At 42.1% G+C, this 25,471-nt stretch overlaps 1 protein-coding gene across 3 annotated transcripts in view; it reads right to left on the reverse strand.

The window, feature by feature from the left end:
* Positions 1 to 5,125: 5,125 nt before the first annotated feature.
* The window catches only part of TNNI3K (TNNI3 interacting kinase), a 305,481-nt gene continuing 285,135 nt past the window's right edge, over positions 5,126 to 25,471 (reverse strand). The window contains exons 24-25 of one of the 3 annotated variants that reach the window (XM_074221177.1): positions 10,179 to 10,258; positions 5,126 to 6,681 (exon numbers count right to left, since the gene is read on the reverse strand). In XM_074221177.1, the coding sequence (XP_074077278.1) occupies positions 6,605 to 6,681; positions 10,179 to 10,258 (157 nt within the window). In that variant the 3' untranslated portion in view covers positions 5,126 to 6,604. Of the gene's footprint in view, positions 6,682 to 9,414; positions 9,837 to 10,178; positions 10,259 to 25,471 lie in introns of those variants that run through there. The other 2 variants (XM_074221174.1, XM_074221175.1) reach the window with 2 other exon arrangements.

The raw sequence follows: 25,471 nt of genomic DNA on the forward strand, positions 1-25,471 counted from the left end.
GCATCACCTAGCTAATATCTGAGGTCAGATCTGTAATCTAGCCACTGGACCATCTGGCTGACTTAGATCAGAGATTCAGTTCCAAAACTGCCTCTGCATTTAAAACAGTTTTTTATATCCACGATTTCATCAGTCATTGGATATTTCTGATGTAGTGTCTCATATGTGGCACTCTCAATTTTTTTTTTGTACACCACAAATGGCTCCTTGTCTAATAAAGTTCCTTGCAGCTTTGAGACTATGAATCCTGTCAGAAGTGAAAGGAAGACAGACCCAAAATCCCATTTTCTGGTTGATGCTCCTGTATCAATATTTGGAACCACAGAAGAAAGATAGATTGTGTTAACAAATCTGGTTAGCAACTCTCCAAAAGAACAAATCCATTTAGTCATGAATTTATCCCTCCTGTATTAAACAATCTTAACTGTCTTTACGAATTTTAACATTCATTTTTAGAACACAAAATACCTTACAATTATGTAGGGGATGAAGCCATGGCATGGCAGATGGAGAGCTCACTTTTCTGGGCTCAGATTCAGAAAGATCTGGATTCATGTCCTGCTTCTAACACATCATGGTTCTGTGACCCAGGAAAGGTCCCTAACCCTCTTAGGGCCAGCTAGGTGGCACAGTGGATAAAACATCTGGATTAGGAAGATCTGAATTCACAACTGCCATCAGGGGATTTATTACCTGTGATTGTGTTTGCTTCAGTCTCCTCATTCACAAAATGAAGGATAATAGGCATGTAGAATAACATCGAATTCCCAAATCTGTGAAAGTCAGATGAACTTGTCTTATTAACCTTAATAGCTCTCATGACTATATCAATACTGATGACAATTCTTTGGGAATAAAAGTTGTAGAGAACCAACTGGCCTTGCTAGAGAGACTTGCTTTATTTGGGAACTCCCCAGGCTAATGGTGCAGTCCCAGGCCCAATCATATTAATGTGGTGTGTTCCAATCACAAAACAGCCTCATCTCTTTTCTATCATTTAACAGTCCTGTACAGTATGAGAGGAACTTCTAGTTGGATGAAGGGACCTCAAAAACCAACTAGTCCCCTTTAATACCATGGCCAACAAATGGTCATCCAATCTCTGCTTGTAGCCCTGGAGGGAGGAGAGACTTCCCGAGGCTGCCTCTACCACTTGAGGTTATCTAAAGATTGAGAATATTTTCTTAATCACACAAAATCATCTCTATCTCTGTCTCTGGCTCTGTCTGTCTCTCTCCCTGCATTCTGAGTTCTGTTCTCTGAGCCCAGGTAGACTGTGACCAATTACAAATTATTCTCTATGCCCTCTGGGTTTAGCCTCCTAGCACTGTCTCCCCCCCCCATTCCCTTTCTGGCTCCCTGCCCTCAGTGGGTCCCTCCCCTCTCCTTCTCTCCCTTCTTCCCAATTCCCCTTGCACAATGTCCTCTCCCATTAGAATCTAAGCCTCTCGAGGGCAGAGGCTGGTTTTTGCCTTTTGCTTATACTTCTATCCTCAGCTCAAAGACCCCTAAGGTGCTGTCTGCTCCAGCCAATGGGTCTATGATGATTGAAAGCACCATTTAGTCTTCTCCACTCTGACTAAAGCCTGTTTTCCTTCAAATGATCCTCAAAGGGCAGGGTTTCCGCACTTCTATCCATTTTTGTCACTCTTCTCTAGGTGAATTCGAATCGAATGCACTGGATGTTTGTGCATAAGCCAGTGGCTAGTTTCAGGAGCAGGAAGATACAAAACCCTGTCCCTACTTTCAAGGAATTGACTCCTAGGGGGATATAACAGGTAAATAACTAAAGCTGAACAAGAAATTATGAGTAATGACAAGGATTCTAAGAGGTAGAGGCACGGAGTTAGGGTGAAATGATGGAAAGCCTGGGGCATGAAGAAGGAGAGTGGGGACTGGGGATGGTCAAGGGGTTAAGTTGCTTGAAAGGGGAAATGATTGGCTCAAATCTGGGAAGGAAGGCTGGAGGAAATTGGGATGCCCCCCCCCAAGATTAGACCTACTCTGGGCCCCAATGAGGAGTCAACTGTTCCAGAGGTCGGCTAGTTGTAGAGTCTAAGGAGCTCTGGCTTATGGGTAGAAAGCTTGAGTTTTGATGCTCTTTTATTAATTCATGGAATCGCAAAGTCAGAAAGGTCTTTCTCCTCAATATATGTCAAAAGGAAGTCCTCCCATAACATTGATAGCAGACGGTCCTCCAGTATTTTGCTGAGGATCTGCTTGGTCAGACAGTGAGCAAAGGGGATAACTGCTGCCCAACCAAGAGACCTCCCTCTGGGGGCTGGTGAGGGACTCGAGGATGGGCATGGTGGGGAGTGGTCAGGATTTGCCAGGGTGGCAGAAATAGAAGCCATTTATGTGTCACAGGTTCCTAGATTTAGAGCAGGAAGGACCTTAGAGGTCATCAAATCCTTTCTTCATTTTATAGAATTCAAGTGACTTGGCCAGAGGCAGACAACTATTTCTTTTTTTAGGTTTTTGCAAGCCAAATAGGGTTAAGTGGCTTGCCCAAGGCCACATAGCTAGGTAATTATTAAGTGTCTGAGGCCAGATTTGAACTCAGGTACTCCTGACTCCAAGGCTAGTGCTCTATCCACTATGCCACCTAGCTGCCCCACAGACAACTATTAAGTAGGTGAGTCAGGATCTGAATCTGGGTCAACCCCAGTCAAGTGCAAGGCTCCATTCTCTGGTCTATGCTCTTTGGACCAATCCTAAGCAACTACTGCCAAGGGGTTTTCTCATGATGACAGCAGAGGAAAACAAAGGAAACCAGGAGGCCAAGGAATGACCAGACTCCTGGACCAAGTCCAAGCTGAGACTTCTGTTCAGATAGAGCCAATGGAATTTTAGTCCAATGGTGAAAGCCTATTGTCCATCCCCTAAAGACCATTCCCTGGGAATGGTCCCTCACTTTTATCTCTTTGTTTTAATTCATTGCTCAGCCTTCCCAAGCCAGAAAAGGGGGGCTCTCTTCCAAATAGCTTAGGTAATGTCATTCCCACACCCCTTTTGCCATAGACGCTGACTTCTTTATAACTTCTATCCTTTTCCCCAGGAAAATGGCTGCATTGGAAATAATTTAACCTAAAACCTCCCTCAGTTGGAATATCTCTCTCCTGGTACTGTTGTAATTTGGCTTACAATTATAGCTAATTGAACAGCTTCAAAGTAAGCCTCACATGGCAATGCACAAGGGCTAATGTGCTAAGCATGCAAAAACATGATCCTAAAAGTTCATTTTTACCACCAGATGAGGAACCAATTAGGGGGACATTTTTTGGTAAGGAAGGGAAAAAAAGCTTCACGAGGAGAGAAGTCTTGAGATGATGGAGGTGCCCTGTTTTGGGGGCTCTAATGAGAGGAATGGGAGAGCTACAGGTGGTGTCTGTCCTTCGAAAGGTTCCCACTCCTAGGAATCAAGACACATTAGTCTCATTATTTGCAGAATCTTGACAAGACTAGGGGAATATGAGGAGATGGGGGATGGAGAGGAGAGTTGGCTAATGAGATGAAACAACGAAAATCTGTCATAGAGACGTAAAAAACCAGAAACAAATAGCGCTGTCTCTGAGGATGCTGTCAGTTCATTAAAACCTGGGAGGGTCCCAGTTTGGCCCTGACCCACTCCTGACTGGTTGTCCATGATGCCATCTGCAAGCTGTAAATCTTTAAGTTAAAAATGTTCAATGACTCTCCCGCTTCGTTAGGTCTTCATTTCAACTCATAAACTCTTCATCAAATAAATTAAACTCTCAACCATCTTACTCCTGAATGGGGCTCATTCTCTTGAGAAGCTAAAATGGTAGGGGAGGAAAATGGCAGGCTTTATCCCATCATTTCTCCTTTCCTCTGCCTTCCTAACCTATCCATCATGGTTATATCATAGTGGTGATCCTCCTATCGACCATGTGAAGTAGGTGCTGTTATTCCCATTGACAGATGAAGGAACTGAGGCTCAAACAGAGGTGAAGTGATTTGCCCAAGATTGTGCAGCTAGTGAGTACCTGAAGCAGGATTTGAATTCAGGTCTTTCTGTGCCCAACTCCAATAGTTCTGGTTATCCATCTCTTCACTCCCTTCTGACAGCTAGTTCTGGTTTCTTCTAAGGCCTTGAGGGAATCACTGAGTGGGGAATGGGAGCTCTGTGACTCTGTATCAATAGTATTAGGGAGGGGCAAAGGGCAGGGGCTGAGAAAGAACCAGGGTAGGTGGGACCCAGGGTCTGGACTCTCATCCAATGCATCAAGTATGTAGGAGCAAAGCAACTACAGGAACCAAAAAAATGTCCGCAGACTTTGAGGTAGGAGCCCCTCTGGCCAGGGTGAGGGATGGTGCAGGCCACCTCTGGGAAGCTCCAGGGGTGCTGTTGTCCCCAGCCTTGGGAGAGGCTGCTTTTCCCAGGCTCATCCCCCACTCTTAGGGTCAAAGTAATCCCGGGCCACATGAACCTGAGTTTCTGTTAACACTCTAAGAAATATTTCTTTGAAATCCTACATATTTGCTTTACAGACTTAAGAATATTGTTCTGAGAATGGTCACTTGGTTTTACCAGATTGCTATCCAGAGGGTCCAGTAAGATGTAGTCCCTCACCAATTAATGCCAGTTCTCTTCACCTTTACCGAGGAGGATCCCTGGGCTTCTTTGACAGCCCCCAAGCAGAAGCAGTAAATGAGCTGAGTTGGTTCTGGCTGGGTTTCCAGGGGTCTAATTTTCAGTTAAACAACCCCAATCACAACTCCCTTGGTCTTTGCATGGCTGCCCACCATGCTTGGGAGGCTCTCCAAGATTCTTGACCCCAGCCCCTCCCCTGGAGGGTCACCTCCCACCTCCTGTTGAGTCTGGACACCTGATGGACACCATCTGGTTTCTCCCTTAAAAATGTAAACTCAGGACAGGAGCCGGTGCCCCCTTCTTCCTTTGTTCTTCCATGCTTGGTCTGGGGCCTGGCCGACAGGAAGGGGCCAACACCTGGTAGCTCATGGATAGACTGAGATTTGGAAAGTCATCTACACCACTCACCTTGTAGATCAGGAATCTGAGATCCAGTCAGAATGGACTTGTTCCAGGCCCTTCTGGGCCTCAGTCTCCTCTTCTGGGAGCAAGGACCACCAAGGTCCCATCTGGCTCTAAAGTCAAGATCCTGTTTGAATGTTTCCCAACCTGCTTCCCAGACCTAGTGTCACCCAAAGTCTGAGATAATAAGGTTTGAGTTTTGGAAGTAAATTCCAAAGCCCCCATTTACTAGATGAGCAAACTGAAGCCTGAGAGGATGAGGGCTAGTCAGTAAATTAATCATATCAGGATTCAAACCCAGAATGTCAGATCCAGCTCTTCTCTGAAACAGGCTGCTTCCCCCTCTGTGTTGGACATTTTCCTCTCCAAGTTTAGGCTACACCTAAGTGAGACTGTGGGTCTCAGAATTAAAGCAGGAACTGAGGGCCTGGAGAGGTGGGTTGTTCCAATGAATGCATCTTCTTGGCTCCTCCCTCCCTCTTCTGTTTAATCTGTCTGGATGGGGTGCTTTTCCTAAGACCTTGCTGCATGGACACCTCTCAAACCTCCTCATTTGCAAAATGGGGGCACCGCACTTCAAAGTCAAAGAGATTCAACCCAACCTCATGGCGAAGAGCAGCAGAGGCAGGTCCATTCAACCTCCCCCACTCTCTGAGCCCCTGTCCATCACCCCACACCTCTTCTGAATCGGTTCCTATTGATTTGGGCTCTGCCCCATGGACCCTCTGGGGACACACTTTGGAGCTCCTTCCAGGACTAACACTGGGACCTGGACCAGTGGCCTTGACTTTCCCTTGTCTCTAGCTGTGCCCTATGACTGTACCATCCACTGTGAGCAGGGGATAGACCTAGGACCTGGAATCTAGTTATGGTCATGGAGATCAGGGCCACTGTGTGCCACCCTTGCATCTCTGGGATCCTGGCCATCAGAGGCACTACATGATGACAGAGAAGTCTGGTAGGGACAAAGCCAGAGAGGATGGTAGTGACAGTCTGAAAGACCACCTGGCTTCCGTCCTTCCTTCTTTCTTCTCTCCTTTAGTTTCCCTGCTTCCTCTTTCCCTCCTTCCCTTCCTGGCCCCTCTCTAAACTGAAGTGTCTATGGTCAAAACACCAATCAGCCATCTATGTTCCTAAAATATTTAATATAAACTTCAAAAAATGATAGGAGAAAGAGAGAGAGAGAGAGAGAGAGAGAGACAGAGACAGAGACAGAGACAGAGACAGAGACAGAGACAGAGACAGAGACATAGGTAGGTGGAGGGCAGGGAAGTTATGTTCACAACTGGTTCTCAGAGCAGGGTCCCCCCACAATCGGCTTGCTGGCCGTGGCTAACCTGAGCTGCAGCCCTGTCTCCAAATAAAGCTATAAAATAATGACTCTAGTGATGAACTTAGTGTTAGTTTACCAAATTCAGCTTTGTTGTTATCTCCAGTTCTAGCTTCATTTTTTTACATTTTCAAAATGACACAGAATGGGTCACGAAGCCAAACCATTTAAAACGGTATCCAAGGATGAAGCATCCCATCACACTTAGGGCCGGGCTTCCCAGGGCATCCATTGGGAGCCAGGCTCTGTTGGCCCCATCAGCCACTGCCCTCTAAGCTGTTGCCATCCCGGGGTGCCTGGAAGAGCAGGGGGCTCCTGGGGTCCGAGACATAGCCTGTGTGGAGAGAGCACATGTTCAGGTGGAGCCCTCATGTCCTCACTGGGGGAGTGGACTGAGCTTCAGGTTGGCTGCTGGTGTTCAATGATCCTGTCCAAGGAGCCTTGGTCCTTAACTTGTATGTGTTTTAGATTTATTAGCTCTGGGTTGAACAAACCATAGGGGATATCTGGCCAAGCCCCTCACTCAAAGAGGCTAAGGGATGGATGGGTTCCAAGTTGGATGGGAGCCAAGGGCGCCCTGCTCTCCTTGCTCTCCCATTTCTGTCTCGGAATCTCCAGTCCAGGACAGGGCCTAGTCCCAGGTAGACACACAATAAATTCTTATGGATTGATTGAGATCTAATTAAAATGACAACTCAAAGAGTCCCTCCCAGTTGGAGGAGTGGATAAACACTAGGGACTCTTCAAGGAAAGCTGAGTGATCATCATCCATGTCAATGGGACAGCACTCAATATTCAGATCGAGCAGATGACTGGACTCAAGGTCCTTCCAACTCTAGGATTTTAAGATTCTCTCATTTTGCTTGACCAGTGATAGGAGTTTCTTTTCCAAAGAAAAGTTTCCTTTTTTCAAAACCTCCTAATAATGTACCTGAGAGAATGTCTATAAAGCATGATATAAATCTAAAAATGATCAGTTGGCACCTCATTCTCCTTTCCTCTGATCACAGCCACAGACACCCACTAGGCAAATGTCCTTCCTTGGCCTGAGCAGGGCATGCCTTTCTTCCTTCTTCAACCTATGGGATCTGCCCACAAATGCTGTTTCTTTAAGAAACCTAGATTTCCGTGAAATATTTGCTCCATTTTGAAATGTCTTTTGAAATGTAATCCTTCTGGTCAGGGTAGACATTTCAAAGGACACTCCATATTTCATAGCTCTATAGTCTAGTCACATCTATAAAAGTATGAGAAAATGAAATTACAGTTATATATAAAAGGGGAAGATTTGACTCATGACCACAATTTCCACCTCCACTCCCCCTTTTCCAAAAAAAAATCTGTTACTGGACAACACAATTATGTTGTAAAGCTGCTGATGAATGATGCTTGCCACTTTCCAGGCAGGAGATGAAAGTCAAAGTCATAAGAGCCCCTTCTGTAATGTTTCGAGGAATTGCACCTTCATCCATCCAACCCCTCAGAGTATTTTTTTAAATAGCTTTTTAAGGCCCCAGGTAACTCAGAGTCTGTAGACTGAGCTCCTTGGTGAGGTCATTCAAATCACTTATACCATCCTACAAGTTGAAGGCTTCACTCTAAGGCCTTCGGGACAGATTCCTTATTCCATCAAGTGGATGTGTTAACCTCATCTATATTACTTATCCTTGAAAATGTACCTGCCTTAAGAAATAGGGTCTGTTTAGATAACCCATTTTCCAGTTTCCCAGAGAATCAACAGAAGGCTTACAGAGGAAGGCATATGGCTTAGCTTCCTTGGGACCATGAATTTCCTGTCTTAGGGGAAAGAATGGCCTGCTATGATTATCTTTGTCCTCATAAAAGGACTGAGTAACCTGTAGAGCAGTAATCCTCCAAAGAAGCAGAGAAATGGGTTCTGTAGGCAAGGAGAAAAACGGCTGTCCCATCTCCACCTTTCCTAGTTGGCTACCATAGGGCTACTGCCTTGTTGGTGGTTGTGTTTGCCCATCTATAATGTAGTTCTGGGCTGGTGAACCACTCCAATCATATTGTTATGGGTATATATATATATATATATATATATATATATATATTTGTTCAATCTATGAATGTTTTATCAAGAACCTACTACCTACCCAGTACTATATTAGAAGAAGGGCATGAAAAGACCAAGAATGAAACAATTCTGATAGGCAAGTTGCATATAATCCAACTGGTTAGACAGGAAAGACACATTCAAATATGTTCAGAATAAACATGAAGACACTTAAAAGAAATGCAAAGGGGTTTGCAATGGTGGGTACCAACATGTGAGGGGATTAAACAATTTTCCCATAGAATGTAAGCTTTGAATTGGTTTACCTACTGTTTTCTCCATAGCCCTTACCCTCTCTTCTTGCAAATAATCATGGCCACTGGGAGTGGGGAAGGTTTAACCTAGAAAAATTACAGTCAAGAACCCCATTGCAGTATAATGGGCTAAAGAAGGTTTCTTCTAAAACAGTAATTAAGGTTTTCTTTTCTTTTTCTAAACCAACATCAATCCATTGAGCAGATTCTCTTCATTAAAGACTTTGAGCAAAGATTGGATAATCATTTGTTGGATGTCTGTAGGCAGGATTTGTATTCATGCATGGATAGATTGGACTATTGCCTTCTGGGGATTCTTCCAAATGCAAAATTCTATGATTCTATTGAAAGAAAACCTATGTACAAAGTGATTAATAGAGGGAATCTTGAGAAAAATTCATTCATTTGAGTGGGATGGGAAACTGAGATAATGTCTCAAGGAGGGGGGAACCTCAATCCTGATGTCTATGGAAAGACTGCCACCATATTTCTTTTAACTTAGAATGATTGAAATTTTTATTGTCTGAAAGGGTAATGAAAAGATTGCCAATTTTAGAGAACAAGGACTAGAGTAGGCATCTTGGCTAATTATTGACTAAATCCACTTCAGATTTCTCTCTCTCTCTCTCTCTCTCTCTCTCTCTCTCTCTCTCTCTCTCCCCCCCCCCCCCCCGCCTCAGTTGGACTTTTTACACAACTCAGTCTTACAGGAAAGTGAAATAGGCTTTGCCCTTATTTTGAAGCTGGAAACTTCAAGACTTCTCTGAGACTACTGTTTTGGTTTCTGACTATTAGATATCTCCAGAAATGATTGGTGTTCAAAATACTCGGTCAGGTAAAAGAGAAGATCAGAGCTGGGATGGTTTTCATCATTGCAGCAGTTTGTTGTTTATTGTAATTGAAAACAAAATATGGAAATTTTGTGGGGAAATAAACAGTTTTTGAGTCCAATGGCACCTCTAAATCTATGCTCCTCCTGTACTCCCGAGCCACTGAGTTTGTGGTAGGAGACACCTGGACCCTTGTTTTCCATGGGTAGGTGAGACAAAGGTGGCTGGGGATTGAGGAGAAAGTAGCATCTGCGGATGCATATTTTACTCCATGAATCTTGCTAAGTAGGCGTTCAAGTTCAGGAATTTCTATGCTGTCAGACAACTGCTATAAAATAAAAATTAATACATTTAAAAATCCTTATTTTAAATACTGACACCCAGTGACCCAACAAATAGTTATCCAGTCTTCAACTATGACAAAAAAGAGTCAGCTGCCCTGCCCCAGTTAGGGTTAGGGTCATTATCTTGCTAAATTTAACATGGATTTTAAAGCAGTCTACAAATAATAAGCATTGTGTCATATGTAACTATATTGGGGGAAGGGATTTGGGTTTTCCTGTTAATAGTTATTAGACCTTAATTTTTACAAGTTCATTGTTAACTAATTGGCTATTGACCCCAAAGGGCAGTTTTTGTTTTTGCAGAATTTCAACGGTAGGGCACTTACCATTTTTGTCAATGGCAGGGAACTGAAAGTTTCTCCTCATCTCTTCCAGAGACAGACCTTGAGTGAGGATTTGTCCAGGACTGAAAAATTCAGAAAAGAAATTCCCCTGAAACATTAGTTTGCATTTTCAGCAAAATACATTTGGATCAAATCATACATTTGAAATTTCCCATATTAAAAAAAGAGAATGAAAGAAAGAAAGAAAGAAAGAAAGAAAGAAAGAAAGAAAGAAAGAAAGAAAATTTTCCTTTTCCTTAATCCTTAAGGGAATGGCCTGGGATCATTTAGAGGGTGGGTTTACCTGTGAGGGAACAGATGATATCAGAGGCTAGAATTGAACCCTGGTCTTCTGTATTCAATGTAGCCTCTTTCCCTGATACCAGACTTTCTCCAAAGTAAAACAGTGAATAAAAATCAATAAAAATGATGGCTGAAAGCCAGCTATTATGGCTGTTCAGTGGACAGCGAATGACAAATGATGCCCTAGAGCTGGGTGGTATCCCCTACCTGGAGGGATAAGAACGTCATTCCACTGAGGTTCAAAATTGATGTAGCCATTCTTTACTGGTGACCTCAGCACTTTATCTCTTTACAATAAGTCAACTCTGTGAGTGGTGATTCTAAGGAACAATGTGACTGCCTTCTAGAATAAATATTTAATCACCAGAATGGCTATCGGATTTCCCCAGTTTCTCTTGAAGACTAAAGGCCCATCCCCAAGCTGTCTCCTGCCACTACTGACTTTGGGTCTTGTTGGCGGTTTAGCCTTCTCCTCCAAGGACACTACAAAGGAAGAGCCAACCCATGGAACAGATGGAAGATGACTATGGTTACATTAACCTCAGGACCAGAACAGAGACCCAGCCAGACAGCACAGGGCCGCCCCTTCCCTTCACTGTCTCTCCATTCTAGGTTCCCTAGCTTTGGACAGCAGTTATCCTGATATCCAGAGACCCTCCAGGACTCCCATCCTGCAAAAGTGGTGGCCAGATGAGATTGGTGATGTCCAACAATGCAGCCTGGATTCCAATGAGGGCCACTGGGACCTAAAATGGCAGGTAAGGAAGCTTCCCCAGTTGGGCAGTTTCTGATTTTCAGAACATGGGGGACGGGGAGAAATGGAGTGACCCTGATGTCAGAGGTCATCTCTTCAAACTTCTTCCATTGTATAGATGGTAAAACTGAGATCCAGAGAGGAGATTATCTTGGCAAGCTAAGCAACCTTCAGAAATAACCAACAGACAAGTCAATGGGAACACCAAGAAAAAAAAAAGAGTGAAACTGTTTGTCTTTGGGGACACGGCCTTCTGTTGGCAGGGGGAGACACCATGTACCTATAATTGTGCTGGAAGACTAAAGTCTGGGAGAACATTTCTAGTGACCACACTGCACGGGGCATTCCAGGGCAGGGAGGCTGGCAGCATCACCTCTCTTTTTTGGTGGTGTAATTTTTCCTCCCTTTGAAAAATTGGCTTTGTGTTAGCTGGAGAACAGAATGAGCCTCACTTTTATACAGTATATTTGTTTCAAAGTGTTTTAAAAGGATTGGGAGGGGACAGCTAGATGGCACAGTGGAGAGAGCACCAGCCCTAGAATCAGAGGGACCTGAATTCAAATCTACCATCAGACACAATAATTACATAGCTGGGTGACCTTGCTTTCAACCAACTTGGACAAGTCACTGAAGTCCATTGCCTTGAAAAAATAAATGGCTTGGAGAATCTCTTGCTTAACAAACTCTAAGTGTGGGAACTGGTAGAAGTTGAGAAGTGGGTACAGCTGGAGGGGGTGAGTGAGAGAATGAGATGTAAAGCCTCCTGATGCTCAGCTGCAGCATTTTTGGTTTGCCCAATGAGTTGTTACAAAATTGGTTATCCATAGTGTCTCCACACATGTGGAACAATGCTTAGGTTACAGCTTACAACTGTGAATTCAAATCCAGATGCAGATACTTATTATCCGTGGGATGGTGGGCAAGTAGCTGCACCTCCATCCACCTCAGTCTCCCCAACTTTAAAATGAAGATAGCAGCACTTCATCTCCCAGGTTGCTGTGGGGGTCAAATGATCTAATGTATGTGCAGATCCCACTTCATCATAATGGGTGTTTCCTTTCTGCTCTCCCTATCTTGGAGGAGTGAATGAGTGTTGGGGGATACAGATTCAGAGCTGGAAGAGTCCTTCAAACTCAGCTAGTGCAAGGGGTCACACCCAAATAGAAACAGACCCCTGGGGAAGGCAGCAGGTTAACTTAAGAAACTACTAATGAACGTTGTTATATTTCTATTTATGTGGTTAAACATTTCCTAGTTACATTTTAACCTGGGAAGTATGCATCCACATGTCTAGATTTCTAGGCTTTCCCTTTTATTTTACAGATTGAAGAAACTGAGGTTGGACCCATAGATTGCTCTCAGATCACAGATTTAACTTGGTAGGCATTTGTGGAGTAAGCTCACCATCCACTATCTTCATATCACAGATGAGGAAACTGAGGCTCAGAGCAGTTTATTTTTACAAGGACATCTGAGAAATTAATAAACCTCTCTCCACTGAATCCCTCTGCCTGCTCTGAACAATGGATAAAAATAATAAAGGCCATTCCATAGTCACAATGTCAATTTAACTGCACAGGGAAGCCAAACAATGGGGGAAAAAATCAATGAGCCTGCAGAAGAAGAACCTGCAGACATAAGAGGCTCAAGTCTCCTCCATGTGTGACTGTCCCCAGTCAGATTACCCTCCTAGCTCTCTCACACATGGGCATGAGAAGATCATAGGGACCCTATGGGTCATCCAATCCAACAGACATCTTATACAGATGAAAAAAACTGAGTCTAAGGAAGGTGAAGGGATTTACCTGGTGTTTACAGGTAGCAGCAGAAGGAGGATTCTAACATGTCATCTGACTCAAAATATGATACCTTTATCACTGTACCCACTCATTCAACTGTTTCCCTTTGTAGACAAGGAATCCAGGGAGCTCCCATGACTGCCAAGATGGTACTACCACCAAGGCAGGTACAAATCCATCTCAAGACTTTGGAGGGAGGCCTCCTTCACCAGTAGCTAAAGCTTGTTATTCTTTCTTGCTCTGTCTCCTCCCTTTCCAGGCTGGATCACTTCCCCCTACTCCCCACCACCAGGCCCAGATGATGTGATCTCTCTTCTGGACTCAGGTCTGTGGTCACTTACTTACTATTCATCCACTCTCTTAACTCCATTCCACCCTCCCAGAGTGACCAAAAGAAACTTCCTCACTCAACTGTTTCAGTGTGAACTTGTTTCTCTGCTCTGGGTCCCACTTTTCCTACAGCAACAAACCCTTTCCTGAGCTCACCAATATCCCTTTGACCTCATGGTTAGATTTTCAAGCTTCTGGCTCCAATCTCCCTTTGAAGGTTTCTTTTGTGTGGCCACTTTTGCCTGGCTTGCCCAAACATCCTTCCTGAAGACTCCTAACCTTGATCCTGGAAAGTGCTCCTCCTCTCTCTGCCTCTTGAAACCTTTTCCTTACTTTAAGGGCTACCTCATCCTCAAAATCTTCCATAGTTTTCCAGCTGAAAGGGATCCTTCCTCCCAAGGGGATCTTGACTCTCTCCTTTGCCCTTTGCTCTGTTCTACTCTGCAGAATGCACAACTCTTGGATAAGATCTTTCAGCTCCTGGAAGGCTGGGACTGGGGTCCATCCTGGGGTCTTGGCAGTGGACCTTGGATGGGGTAGTCCCAGTCTTTGGCTAGAACAAGGATCTTTTCACTTACACAGGAGACTGGTGACACTCTGGGATTTTATTCAGGACCAGGTGGATTCTGTTTATTGACCCCTAGAGTGGGAAGGCTCCTCAGAGCTCAAGCCATCATCTGGCAGCTAAGAAGGGGAAATCTGTTTGAGGAACAAAGGCAGAATATGGCAGGGAAAAGCAGGATTTGAACCTGGACCCCCCAATTCCAGGAGCAATATTCACCCTCCCACTGCACATCAAGTTCTCTCCTCTTTCCTCATTCTCACCTTGAGGAGATGATCATCCTTCTATTAGCAAGTCCATTGCCTATCAGTCTGTCTCTGTAGCTCTGTCTGTTTCTCTGTCTCTACTCTCTCTCTCTCTATGCCTCTCTACCTCATTCTTTGCATCCATAAGTACATAGGGCTGCTTATCTTGATAGATAATTTGTGGGCATGTAAACATTTCCTGCCTATTTCATCTTCATTTAAATAACAGTTGAAAGTGAATATTCTTGGTGTTAGGCTATAAATGAAGAGCTCCATGGTTTACTGAGATGAACAGGAGAAACACACCTAGGAAAACTGTCTTTTCCTTCCTTGACTTCATGGTTCATAAGATTTTATTCTTTTTCAAGCTTATGGAGGAAGCCAAGTGTACCTGAAGCCAGGTTTGGTCCCCTGGTTCTGAGAGGGTGCCACTGGGGCCAGGCAATGGGATCCATTCTTTGAAGAATGAGGGCCAGCCCAGGTCTGCTTAGTCCTTGGGCCATGGGGAGTGGCCATCAAAGCAAGGTCTTGGAGCCCAGGAAATTTATCCACGCTTTTCATCACAAATTTCAGCAAAGGTCAAATTTGTGCTCTGAAAGCATTTCAACAACTTACTGTAAGGTGGCCACATCTACTACTGCCGCCACCTCTTCCTTCTAGGACCAGTACTGTCACTACCAGCTCCACCATAGCTCCTAGTCCAGGACCTGTGAATTCACCTCCATTCATAGAGAGGCCCACTCCCAACATCTTTTTAGAGTTTTCTGGGGCACTGAGGGGTTTAATGACTTGTCTGGAGTCCCTCAGCTGGTTTATGTCAGAGGCCAAGCCTAAACCCACATCTTGCACTTTGCCCCGCTATCTCTAATCAACAGCCAAGGCCAGTGACATAGACCACTCTAAAGTTTGGGATGCAAGTTTTACGAACAGCTATGTGAGAAAAGGTGGGACCCAAGTACTATTAGAGATATGAAAAATGTCCTGGAGTATTATCAGTATAAAGTACTAGAGAACTCCAGGTGAGAACCACCCCCCCCCTTTCACTTCTAGTTCACAGAAAGGCTCCAGAAGGTTGGCTCATCTGCCAAAGATGACAACAGTAAACATTGTTTGGGGGAGTCATTGAACTCAAATATTTCTAACCCAGTGTCCCAATGTCTCTGCCTTAATTAGAGCAAAAAGAGAATCCCTAATATTCACTGCCCCCTTTCTCATTTCATTCTCAAGAAAATGGCAGCTTCCCTGCACCAGGGCACTCTGGCTTTGCAGTTCCTTTGTAAAACATTACAATATTGGTCCCAAACAGAGCTTTCTAAGTGACTATGATGTGAGCTTCCCTAAATTCAGGCCTAAGTGCTTTCTGAATCCTCCACATAAATTCATCTTCCTAAAGGTAATATCATGTCTCTGCCTATGTGGAGCAGAAAACCATTATGTTACTCTGTGATTAAAGTCTTCCAGCAAGATTTCTCATCCATGCAAATTGGTCCAATTAGTTTTCATGCAACTAAAAATGTACTAAAGTTATCTGGGCATGGAGAAGGTTCATCCATTGGGTTTCAGTTTGGGGGATTTTATTTTTTTAATTGGCAGTATACCTCACTGATGCCTGGCATCATCACCCACAAATGGCTTAGAGCAAAGAAGATCCTTTGCCCTCGGTCTGTAGTAATGCTTCTTTTTAGAACAGTAAATGCATGCATTTACTTATTGTTTCTTTGTTGTTATTAGTTATAAAACTTGTGCTGATGTCCTTTGTACATAATATCACCATCATTTTCAGACGTAACCTCAAGAAAACTTTCTTTTGTCACAAAAAATGGACACAGTGAAACAGGCAAAACCAAATGGCTGACAAAGTCGACAGCACCCTACTCCCAGAGTTTTCCACCATTTAAACAAAAGGAAGAAAATACATTTCCGCATTTCTTCTGCCAAAGTAAAAGTTGGGGGGCAGCTAGGTGGCGCAGTGGATAGAGCATAGGCCCTGGAGTCAGGAGTACCTGAGTTCAAATCTGGCATCAGACACTTAATAATGACCTAGCTGTGTGGCCTTGGGCAAGCCACTTAACCCCATTTGCCTTGCAAAAACCGGAAAACAAAAAACAAACAAAAAAAAACCCCAAACAAAGTAAAGGTTGGGGATTAAAAATGGCCCAGTGTTTCATTTCCTTTTATTACAAATCAAATGTATATAATGGGGCTGGATAGGCTGTGGAATCTTAGATCTTGACTCAGGAGAATTAGATCAAGGTTAGGAGTCATTCCTTTCACATAGAGAGATAGAAAAACAGCCCAGAATGCCTGTTTCTTGTCACCAACAAGTAATTAATGACTGAGAAAGAATAGCAAGTGACCTAATGAAATATTGAAGAAAGGGTTTATGTATGATTTTTATTCTGAAAGGGGAACTGATGAGAAACCTAGGAAAAGTTCTGCAAGGCATCTGGTCTGATGCTTTTGGCATTCAGCTAGAAATAAACAGACACATTTAATGAACTCATTGGATGTAATAAATGCATTTCTAAACCTTCCAGGGTCTTTCTGAGCAGCCCATCTTTTCTCTGATCTAAACAAAAGCATCATGCATTCTATTAGAGGTGGAGACCTGTTTGCCCCACCTTTTCAATGGTCCTGCTCACACTCTGCTCTGAATTCCTTTATGAATAAACATTTCTTAATTTATCTGGGAAGCTCACTATGTTTATTTATTCATGATTTCATTCTGGCTGCTTACAGAAGAATACTTTGTCTTTGTCACCATTGGCCTGCCCCACAACATCCTAAATGAAAATGAATTTTTAGCTCTCAGCATGGAGAAAGAGCAATGGTCAAAGCTTATCATGGAGCAAGAGGTTACTGCAAAATGTGTATTGCAGGAAAATCAAACCCATCAGTTGGTTGTCTTTCAAAGACAAATAGAGAAAGTGAGGATCACATAATCATAGGGTTAGTATGGGAAGAGATCCTGGATGCCACCGAAACATCCACTTAGAGTCCAAAGCATTCTTAGGACTCACCTCATTTGAGTTCTCATTTTACAGAGGAGGAAACTGCAATTCTTGGAGGTCAAATGATTTATCTAAAGTCACATAGAAAGTAAGGGGAAAGATGGAGTTTGAATCTAGGTTTTCTGTTCGCAGCCCATCATTCTTTCTATTGCTTCAACCCAGGCTAGGGAACTTTTTGATAGAAAATTGGCTAGATAAAACCTCATCACCTGGTTCTGAAGGAAAATTAAAATTCTCAAAAAAAATTCTTAAACATAACTTGGATTCAGTTGTCCTAAATCTCTGGAAGAGATGTCTACCATATGTCCTGCCTGGATAGAAAGAATTTCACTTCAATCACCAAAGTCCTTGATATCTCTCCATGGCCATACTCATTCTCTTTTTTGTGGCTTCTAGTCTTGCTTCATAAGATTTCACCTTTAGAAGGGCTTTTGTGGGTATGTCATCTAACCCCCTCATTTTACAGATGAAGAACCACCTTTACCCAAGATCCTTAAGTCACAGTCAGCAAGGCCAAGACCTGACCCATATCCTCTGACTCCAAATCCAGACTCTTTCCAAGGCATCAAGTTATCATTATACACATGACTTTCAAATCTGCATCTCTAAATTTGATTTCCTTCTTTTCCCTAGCCATATAGTCCTCATTGCTTGCTGTGGGACTTTGGACAAATTGCTTAACCTCTCTATGGGACTCAATTTTTGTATCTATAAAATGAAGAAATTTTCCAAATCTGGAGCTAGGATTCTAAGAAGTGAACACTTGAAACTTATCAGGTTAAAGTATTTTAAGAATCAGTGATTGTACAGCCTGGGACCTTTTCCTTCGATGCAGATTGCAATCCTTCAATGAGTAGTAAGATGTCTTTGAGCATTGTTGTGACTGAAATATTCCTCATGCAGGAGCCAACCAACTGATGAATGACTCAGCTAAGTTGCTGCTCAAAGATTATGCTTGCAACCCCCAGCTAGGCCTATATTCCAACCAATTAATCAAATGACAACCATGGATTCAGTGTCTTAGTAAAATATATATGCTCGGTATGGTTCTAAATTATGCGACAAAAGGGAAAAATCCCTCAAGGATCTTCCATTCTAAGGTGAAAACAAACAGAGTAGAGGGAAAAGAACTCCAAAGGGGAAAGATATAACAACTAGGGCAATTGGGAAAGCCCTAGCCCTCCAGAAAGTAGGATTTAATCTGATTCTGGAAGAAAGTTGGAGAAGGTAGGAGGCTGTGCTGTGAAGAATTTCAGATCTGAAGGGCAGAGATGATAATAAGAAATATGTCAAAGCTAATGTTCACTAAGGCACAACCTTGGAGATCCCCTCAAGGACCATTTTCACCCTAGGGTGAGATGAAGAAATATGATAAAATCTTAAATTCATTTCCTTTCATTAAGAGAAGACCCTTTAAATTTGTTCCTAATTGTCTAACAGTAGCTTCATTTTGCATTTCTTTTGCTCTGGATTTACCACTGGTGTATGTTTTTGTTGCAAGGCAATGTGGTTAAGTGACTTGCCTAAGGTCACACAGCTAGGTAATTATTAAGTGTCTGAGGCTGGATTTGAACTCAGGTACTCCTGACTCCAGGGCCAGTGCTTTATCCACTGCACCACCTAGCCACCCCCTGGTGTATGTTTTTTTTTTTTTTACTAATTTTTCCTTGTCTCCCTTTACCCACAGTTCAATCCAACCAGTTATCAAGGAAATCTTAATGATTTTTCCAAGGCAATGTCTTCTCTTTGCCCTCTCCTTCCTTTTGTTGCATATCCCATCTAGTTCAGATTCTTATCCACTTGTTTCTGAATTAGAGTTTCTCCGCCACATTTGTTCATTCATGGAGTCATATGACAATCATTCGCTATGTTTTTCTTATGTTCTAAATACCGTCTTATGTCCTGGGTATACAGAGATACACATCAAACAGTCCCTGCCATCATACAACTTATAGTTTGTTAGAGGAAAGTAGCATGCACTTTGAAAAATCAGTCTGGAGAAGGGAGGACTTAAGTTAAAATCCAGTCTTAGATGGTTGCGACTCAATAGCTATGTGACCCTGGACAAGTCACTTAATTCTGATTGCTTCACCCCCCCCCCAAAGAAAATTAAAATAGTATGTGCCTGTAACTGTGTTAAATTTCAAAAAAAAATTTAAGAAATCAAAAAGAAAGACAGACCCTGTCCTCAGAAAACATATATGCTAGTGGGAGAAGACAATACACAAAAAAGGATCTGAACAGCTGGGGAGGAAGGAAAGGGAAGAAAAGGTGCTCACATAGGCATGGTGATGAAGACTAGAAAGGTAGAAATAGCCTACAGGAAATTACCAATGGAAAAGGAAACTATCATGGCAGAAAGTTGTTCCAGGGTGAGAAGGCTGCGTTTTCCACGTTGAGAAGAACTTGGTGATGAGATAGAAGGAGGGCCATGGTAGAAAAATTCAGAATGTCAGAAACAAAGTCAGGAGACAAGTGCAATTGGCATTCAAGATTGTTTTAAAATATTTACTTTGTGCTTGGTGTTAGACACATAAATTTGAAAATGAAAGATGCTCTGGTTCCCAAAATGTTTATAATTCACATTAGGCAGGGGCAAAATGAATATGAATATATAGATAAAATATAGAAAAAGCAAATCTATAGCTCAATATGTCTATTTTGACCAGAATTTGGCTTTTCTTTTCTTTTTTTTTTCAGTAGGGGGATCATAGGAGGAAAATAAAATAATTATCTGTCACATAAAATTAATTAAAATGTGATTTTCAATTAATTTCTTGGGAGGGAGTATTAGCATCTGAGAATCAAAAAACCTTATAAAAAGTGGAAGGTGAGCTGAGTTTTATAGAAATTGAGGAATTCCACGAGCCCAGAATTGAGTATACCTCAGGAACGAAAGATAGTTTGGCTACTAAGGAAGAGATAACACACACCTATAGTAATAATCAGTAGATCAGCAAGCAAGGCAACACACCTTTATTAAGGGTTATTTTGGATCAAGAATTGTGCTAGGTACTGAGCATACAAATATCAATAAAAGAACAACAGTAGTCCCTGCCCTCAAGAAGATGACATTCTAATGGGAGGAGGCAACCCAAAAGGGAGCAAGAGTTAAGGTTCCCCTAAAAAAGCATGGAGTGGGTGATGGAATGTTACCTGTGAAGGAGGGGCATGCCCAGAGTTTTCCCAGCCCAGAATATGTGATAGAGAGTGCTATGAAACGTGATGGTGGCACATGAATTGTGCTACCGGTCCTCCTTAGAGTTTTCAGAACAATCTGAGAATGATCTCAAATGGTTTTCCTTATTTGTACAAACAATGCAAGATATCCTTATGAACATGAAAATGAAATGGAATAATTGCTTTTTTCCCTTGTGCCAATAAGTCCATGGGGTGTGCACCATTTGGGGCTGTTTGATTTAGAAAAACATGTTTTTAGTGTAGGCTTTTCCTTGGGTGCAAATTTTTAAGAGATCACTGCAAAGAAATGCACACATGAGTTGATTGGTCTGAGGGAATGGTTAAAGAATGAGGGAATAAACCCTACCTTTGGTTGAGAACAGGGGTGGAAGAGTTGATGCTATAAGAATGAATCTCTGATACTTTTATGGATTGACAGCAAGGGTTGCTGCAGACCCAATTATCTAGGACAGCATCTTCCTCTTTTTTTTTTCCATGGGATTATAAAGGATTCAAAGGCTGATTCTATTGAGCAACATTTTTCAGGACTTCTTAGGTGCTAGATGCTGGGGCTGTTGGTTTACGTATTTCATTTCCCAATAGAATGCAAGCTCTTCTTAACTCAGGGACTGATGTTTTTGCTTTTGTCTTTATATTTCTAATATCAAATGCAGTACCTGGAATATAGTTGGAGTCTAATAAATGCTATTGATTTGGATTGACTAAAAAGACAGCCAAACAACTATGTATGAACAAGTTATAGACAAGACAAATTGGAGATAATCTTTATATGTACATATCTAAGCTGTGTCCTTAAGGCTAGCATAATGCCTGATACATTATGTCGACATAGGAAAAGTTTGCTTTGATTGATAGGAGTAAAATATGAATTATTTTTATTTATATGCATAATATATATATATATATATATATTATATTTATATACAAAATATGTGTTTGAGATAAACATATACAATACATGTGATAATAGGTATAGGTATAGATATCCACACATACACAAAGTAATATAAAGGCATTTCATTGAGAAGATAGGCAAGAAATGCAGCAGAATGGGATCAAGATAAGAACCCAGGGCTAAGGACAAGGTAGGTTTCTACTGCTAACTTTGCCGTATAAATCACTCCTCTTTCTAGCCTTTGGTTTTCCTCTATGTAAAACAAACAAAAATGGTGCCCTAGTTGTTCTTCAAGGAACTATTTCACTATGTCGGACAGTTTTATGGTGCAGTAGATGCAGCACTGGTCTTGGAGTCAGGAGAACAGGAGTTTGAATCCGGCCTCAGACACTTGACCTTGGACAAGTCACTTAATCCTGACTGCCTCACATCCAAGGTCACTTCAGTTATCCTGATCCATATCTGACTACTGGACCCAGCTGGCTCCAGAGGAGAAAGTGAGGCTGGTGACTTAGCACAGCCCCCCACTCAGATCCAATTCATGGGCTTGTCTTGGCCTCACCTCCCCTGATCTTTAAGAATGAAGAATTATTATCATCATTATTATTATTATTATTTCACTATGTAATTCATGTTGACTTGAGTTCTCTGTTCTCATGGGCATGAGCTCATAGATCGTCAAGAAATCACATGGTTTCTTGTTCTTATGACAAGCTGGTCCCAATTGGGAAGATTTAAAAAAGTCCTAAGTCTTTGAACACAGAGTGCATTGATCTTTGTGAACTATTTGCTGCATTCCTTGGAGGTTACAAAATTACAAGCAAACTTTTTGTTTTAAATAAAAAAATTCTGAACCTTTGCAACTGCTACTCCTATGTGTGCTACCAAAGCATGTCTTTTTGGTTCCATGGTTGGATTCGGAATCCCAAGATGGTGGCATGATGCTAAGATGCAATCTTTCCATTATACATCACCCCTCTTGCCTGAAATATGGATAGTATCCTGCTTCTCACAGATTTGAAACTCCAAGGCTCTCATCTGCATCCTGGAGTGATAGAATGCTTCAGGATAATAGCAGAATTACCATACCTTCTTTATCAACATAGGCAAACCACAAACCATCATTATTACCATGGACTATCATGAAATTAGTATACAACTTGAAGTCAGGAAAAATCAAGACTTGAATCTTTCTTTGGATCCTTAAGAAGCTAGTGAACTTCCTTTGAATTTTAATTTCTTCATCTGTAAAATGTGGGGGAAGGGGTCGAGAATAACACCTGCCCCACAGTATTGTTGTGATGAAAATGTTTTGCAAATTTCAGAGGTTGGAAGAAAATTATTAGGTTCAGCAGCACTTGTTGAGCAACCCAATCTGCCTGTGGTATAAATAAAACACAGATAAAATGTCTGGGTCCTCATTTTCTCATATGTAAACAAAGGGGTGGCGGGAAGGATTGGAAACTAGATCACCATGGTTCTCTTCAGGTTACATTATTTGAAAATACTTTTGCAAAGCAATGTGCCCAAGTGTTTAGAGAGTATGGCCTGGAAGTCAGGGAGATCCAGGTTCAGGTTCCATTTCTGACACATATTGGTTGCGTGATCTGGAATATGTCATTTAACCATTGCAGAATGGTCCTGCTACCCATTTATATTGGAATTTCTTCACTGGAACATCTTTCTAATGAAATCATAGGTCAAAAGAAAAGAATAATCATTTAGGATGGTTTCTTCCCTCCAAGTCCTAAAGGGTTCATTGCTTTATGTATTTGGAAGACTGATGCAAAGAAAAGGAACTAGGGCAATCCCCAGAAGACTAAATTAGAAACAATGAGGAGAAATTGTAGACAAGTTAAGTTAGGTTTAATGTTGAACCAAAATTTAGGGAAAATATGAACAGGGATCTCACAGAATGGACAGACATGAATGAGATGTGAACTGCATTGTTGTAGGGCACAGTCACATTGATGAGATCACAGATCCACAGATTTGTGGCAGCTAGGGGAGCTACAGTGCCTAGAGTCCTGGACGTGAAGTCCAGAAATCTTGAGTTCAAATCCTACCCCAGACACATACCAGTGGTGTAATGCTTCACAATTCACTTAACCTCTGACTGTCTCAGCTTCCTCATCTGTTATGGGGATAATAGCAATGTACCAGGGCTTCCTTGAGGACCAGATGTGTGTGTGTGTTTGTGTGTGTGTGTGAGTGTGTGTGTGTGTATACACATGCACACTGCATTAAAATACATAAACACACAGAGAACACTCCAGGCCATAACACTTATGAGTATCAAGACTGATTTGATGAAGATGATGGGAAATTCAGAAGCTGCTAAAACAATAACAATAACAACAACTCCAATGGGGGAATTCTGGGTGGCAGGATAGCTCATCCATTTCTAAGAAGGCAGCATTTAATTCCACCAAAAGTAAAGTGAAGCTTAGAGAGATACAGGACTCCTGGTTCAGTAAGAAGACAGATGAAATTCAATTTTATGCTGATAGTAACAATCCAAAGTGATTTTATAATGCTCTGAAGGCTATTTATGGGCCAAAGACAGTGCATCTCAATGACTCAGTGTGATGGAGCCACATTGATTAGTGATAGAAACATGATCCCAAAGAGATGGGCTGAACACTTCCACAGTATTCTTACCAGATCATCAATCAATGTAGAAGCCATTGACAGTTTACCTCAGTCAGTCCTTCTCTGGATGAACTTCCAACTAAAGAAGAGGAATACCACTGGTCTCTTCTCATGTTGCAAAGCACTTGGTGCTGATTCTATTTCAGCTCAGATTTACAAGACAAAAGAGTCACCGTTTATTCAAAAATTGACTGAAATTTTCTGGCTTATATGACCCAGGAGATCAAAGATGCCTCTCTTGTCTTTTTCCATAGATAAAGGAAATCACAGGGAATCTGGGAGGTCTCCTTTTTAATTATTGTTGGCAAGATTCTTGCCAGAGTCCTCCTTAATAGGCTGATCCTTCACCTGGAGGCTGGTCATCCACATGAGAACAAGTGTGACTTCAAAAGAGCTGATTTTTTTCTTCATTCTTGAAGAACATGACATCAGAGGGATGATGCCATGACAAGCAACAAGATACCATGTTAAATCATCAGTCTCACTTTCTCCTCTGGAGAGATTGACCTGGATATGAGACAACCAGGGTTAAATAACTTGTCCAAGGTCATACAAGCTAGGAAGTGTCAAATATATGAAGCTAAATTTGAACTTAGGTCCTCCTATCTCCAGGGCTGGTGCTCAGTCCACTGCCCCACTTGGATAAAAGGGTTGATGAATAGTCAATGGTGTTTGTTGCTTGAAAACTCCAGGAAAAATTCTAAGAGCAGAACAAAAGTCTCTATGCAATGTTTGTAGATCTGACACTTTTGATACCATTAGTCATGAAGGTTTATGGAAAACTGTGTCAAAATATCATTGCCCAGAGAAGTTCATCAGTATTGTCCATCAGTTCCACAATGCCATGCTTGCCTGGGTTCTGGATAATGGATAATGGTCTTGAGTTTTCCCAGTCACCAATGGAGTAACACAAGGCTGTATGCTTGCTCCCATGCTTTTTAGCATGATGCTTTCATCAATGTTGTCAAAAGCCATCAACTAAAGATGAAAATGGCATCAGTGTCAACGATCATACAGATGGTAAACCATTTAGCTTGGAAAGGCTGCAAGCCAAGATTAAAGAGGACCACACTGGTGTGTGACTTTTTGTTTGGTGATGATTGTGTCCTCAATGCAGCCTCTGGAGATGAGATGCAATAGAGATCAATTCTCTGCTAACTTGTGATAAACATAGAAACTCTACCTGCCAGGACCATACTATTTATATAGGTTCATATGGACTATTTATCCTTAATCATGGGGCAGAGCATTTCGAGTTCATATTGGGTGATCAATCACAGTCGGACATGCTGTAACTTGTCTTTAACATGGTGGTGTTGTTTTGGTCCTCTGATAATGAAGGATAAGAATAAATCAATTTATATGCAAAACCATGGATCACAACAAATGGAGAAATATTGAATGCTATGGGTAAGTTTACTTGTCTTGACAGTATCTTTTCTAGGGATGTCCATAGAGATAATGGGATTGATGCCATAGTATTTGTTCCTCGGTGTTTGGAAGACTTCAAGGGAAAGTGTGGAAGAGGAGAGGTTGCTAGGTTG

The sequence above is a fragment of the Macrotis lagotis genome, chromosome 2 (assembly GCF_037893015.1).
Source record: "Macrotis lagotis isolate mMagLag1 chromosome 2, bilby.v1.9.chrom.fasta, whole genome shotgun sequence".
In the NCBI taxonomy this organism is placed as follows: Eukaryota; Metazoa; Chordata; class Mammalia; order Peramelemorphia; family Peramelidae; genus Macrotis; species Macrotis lagotis.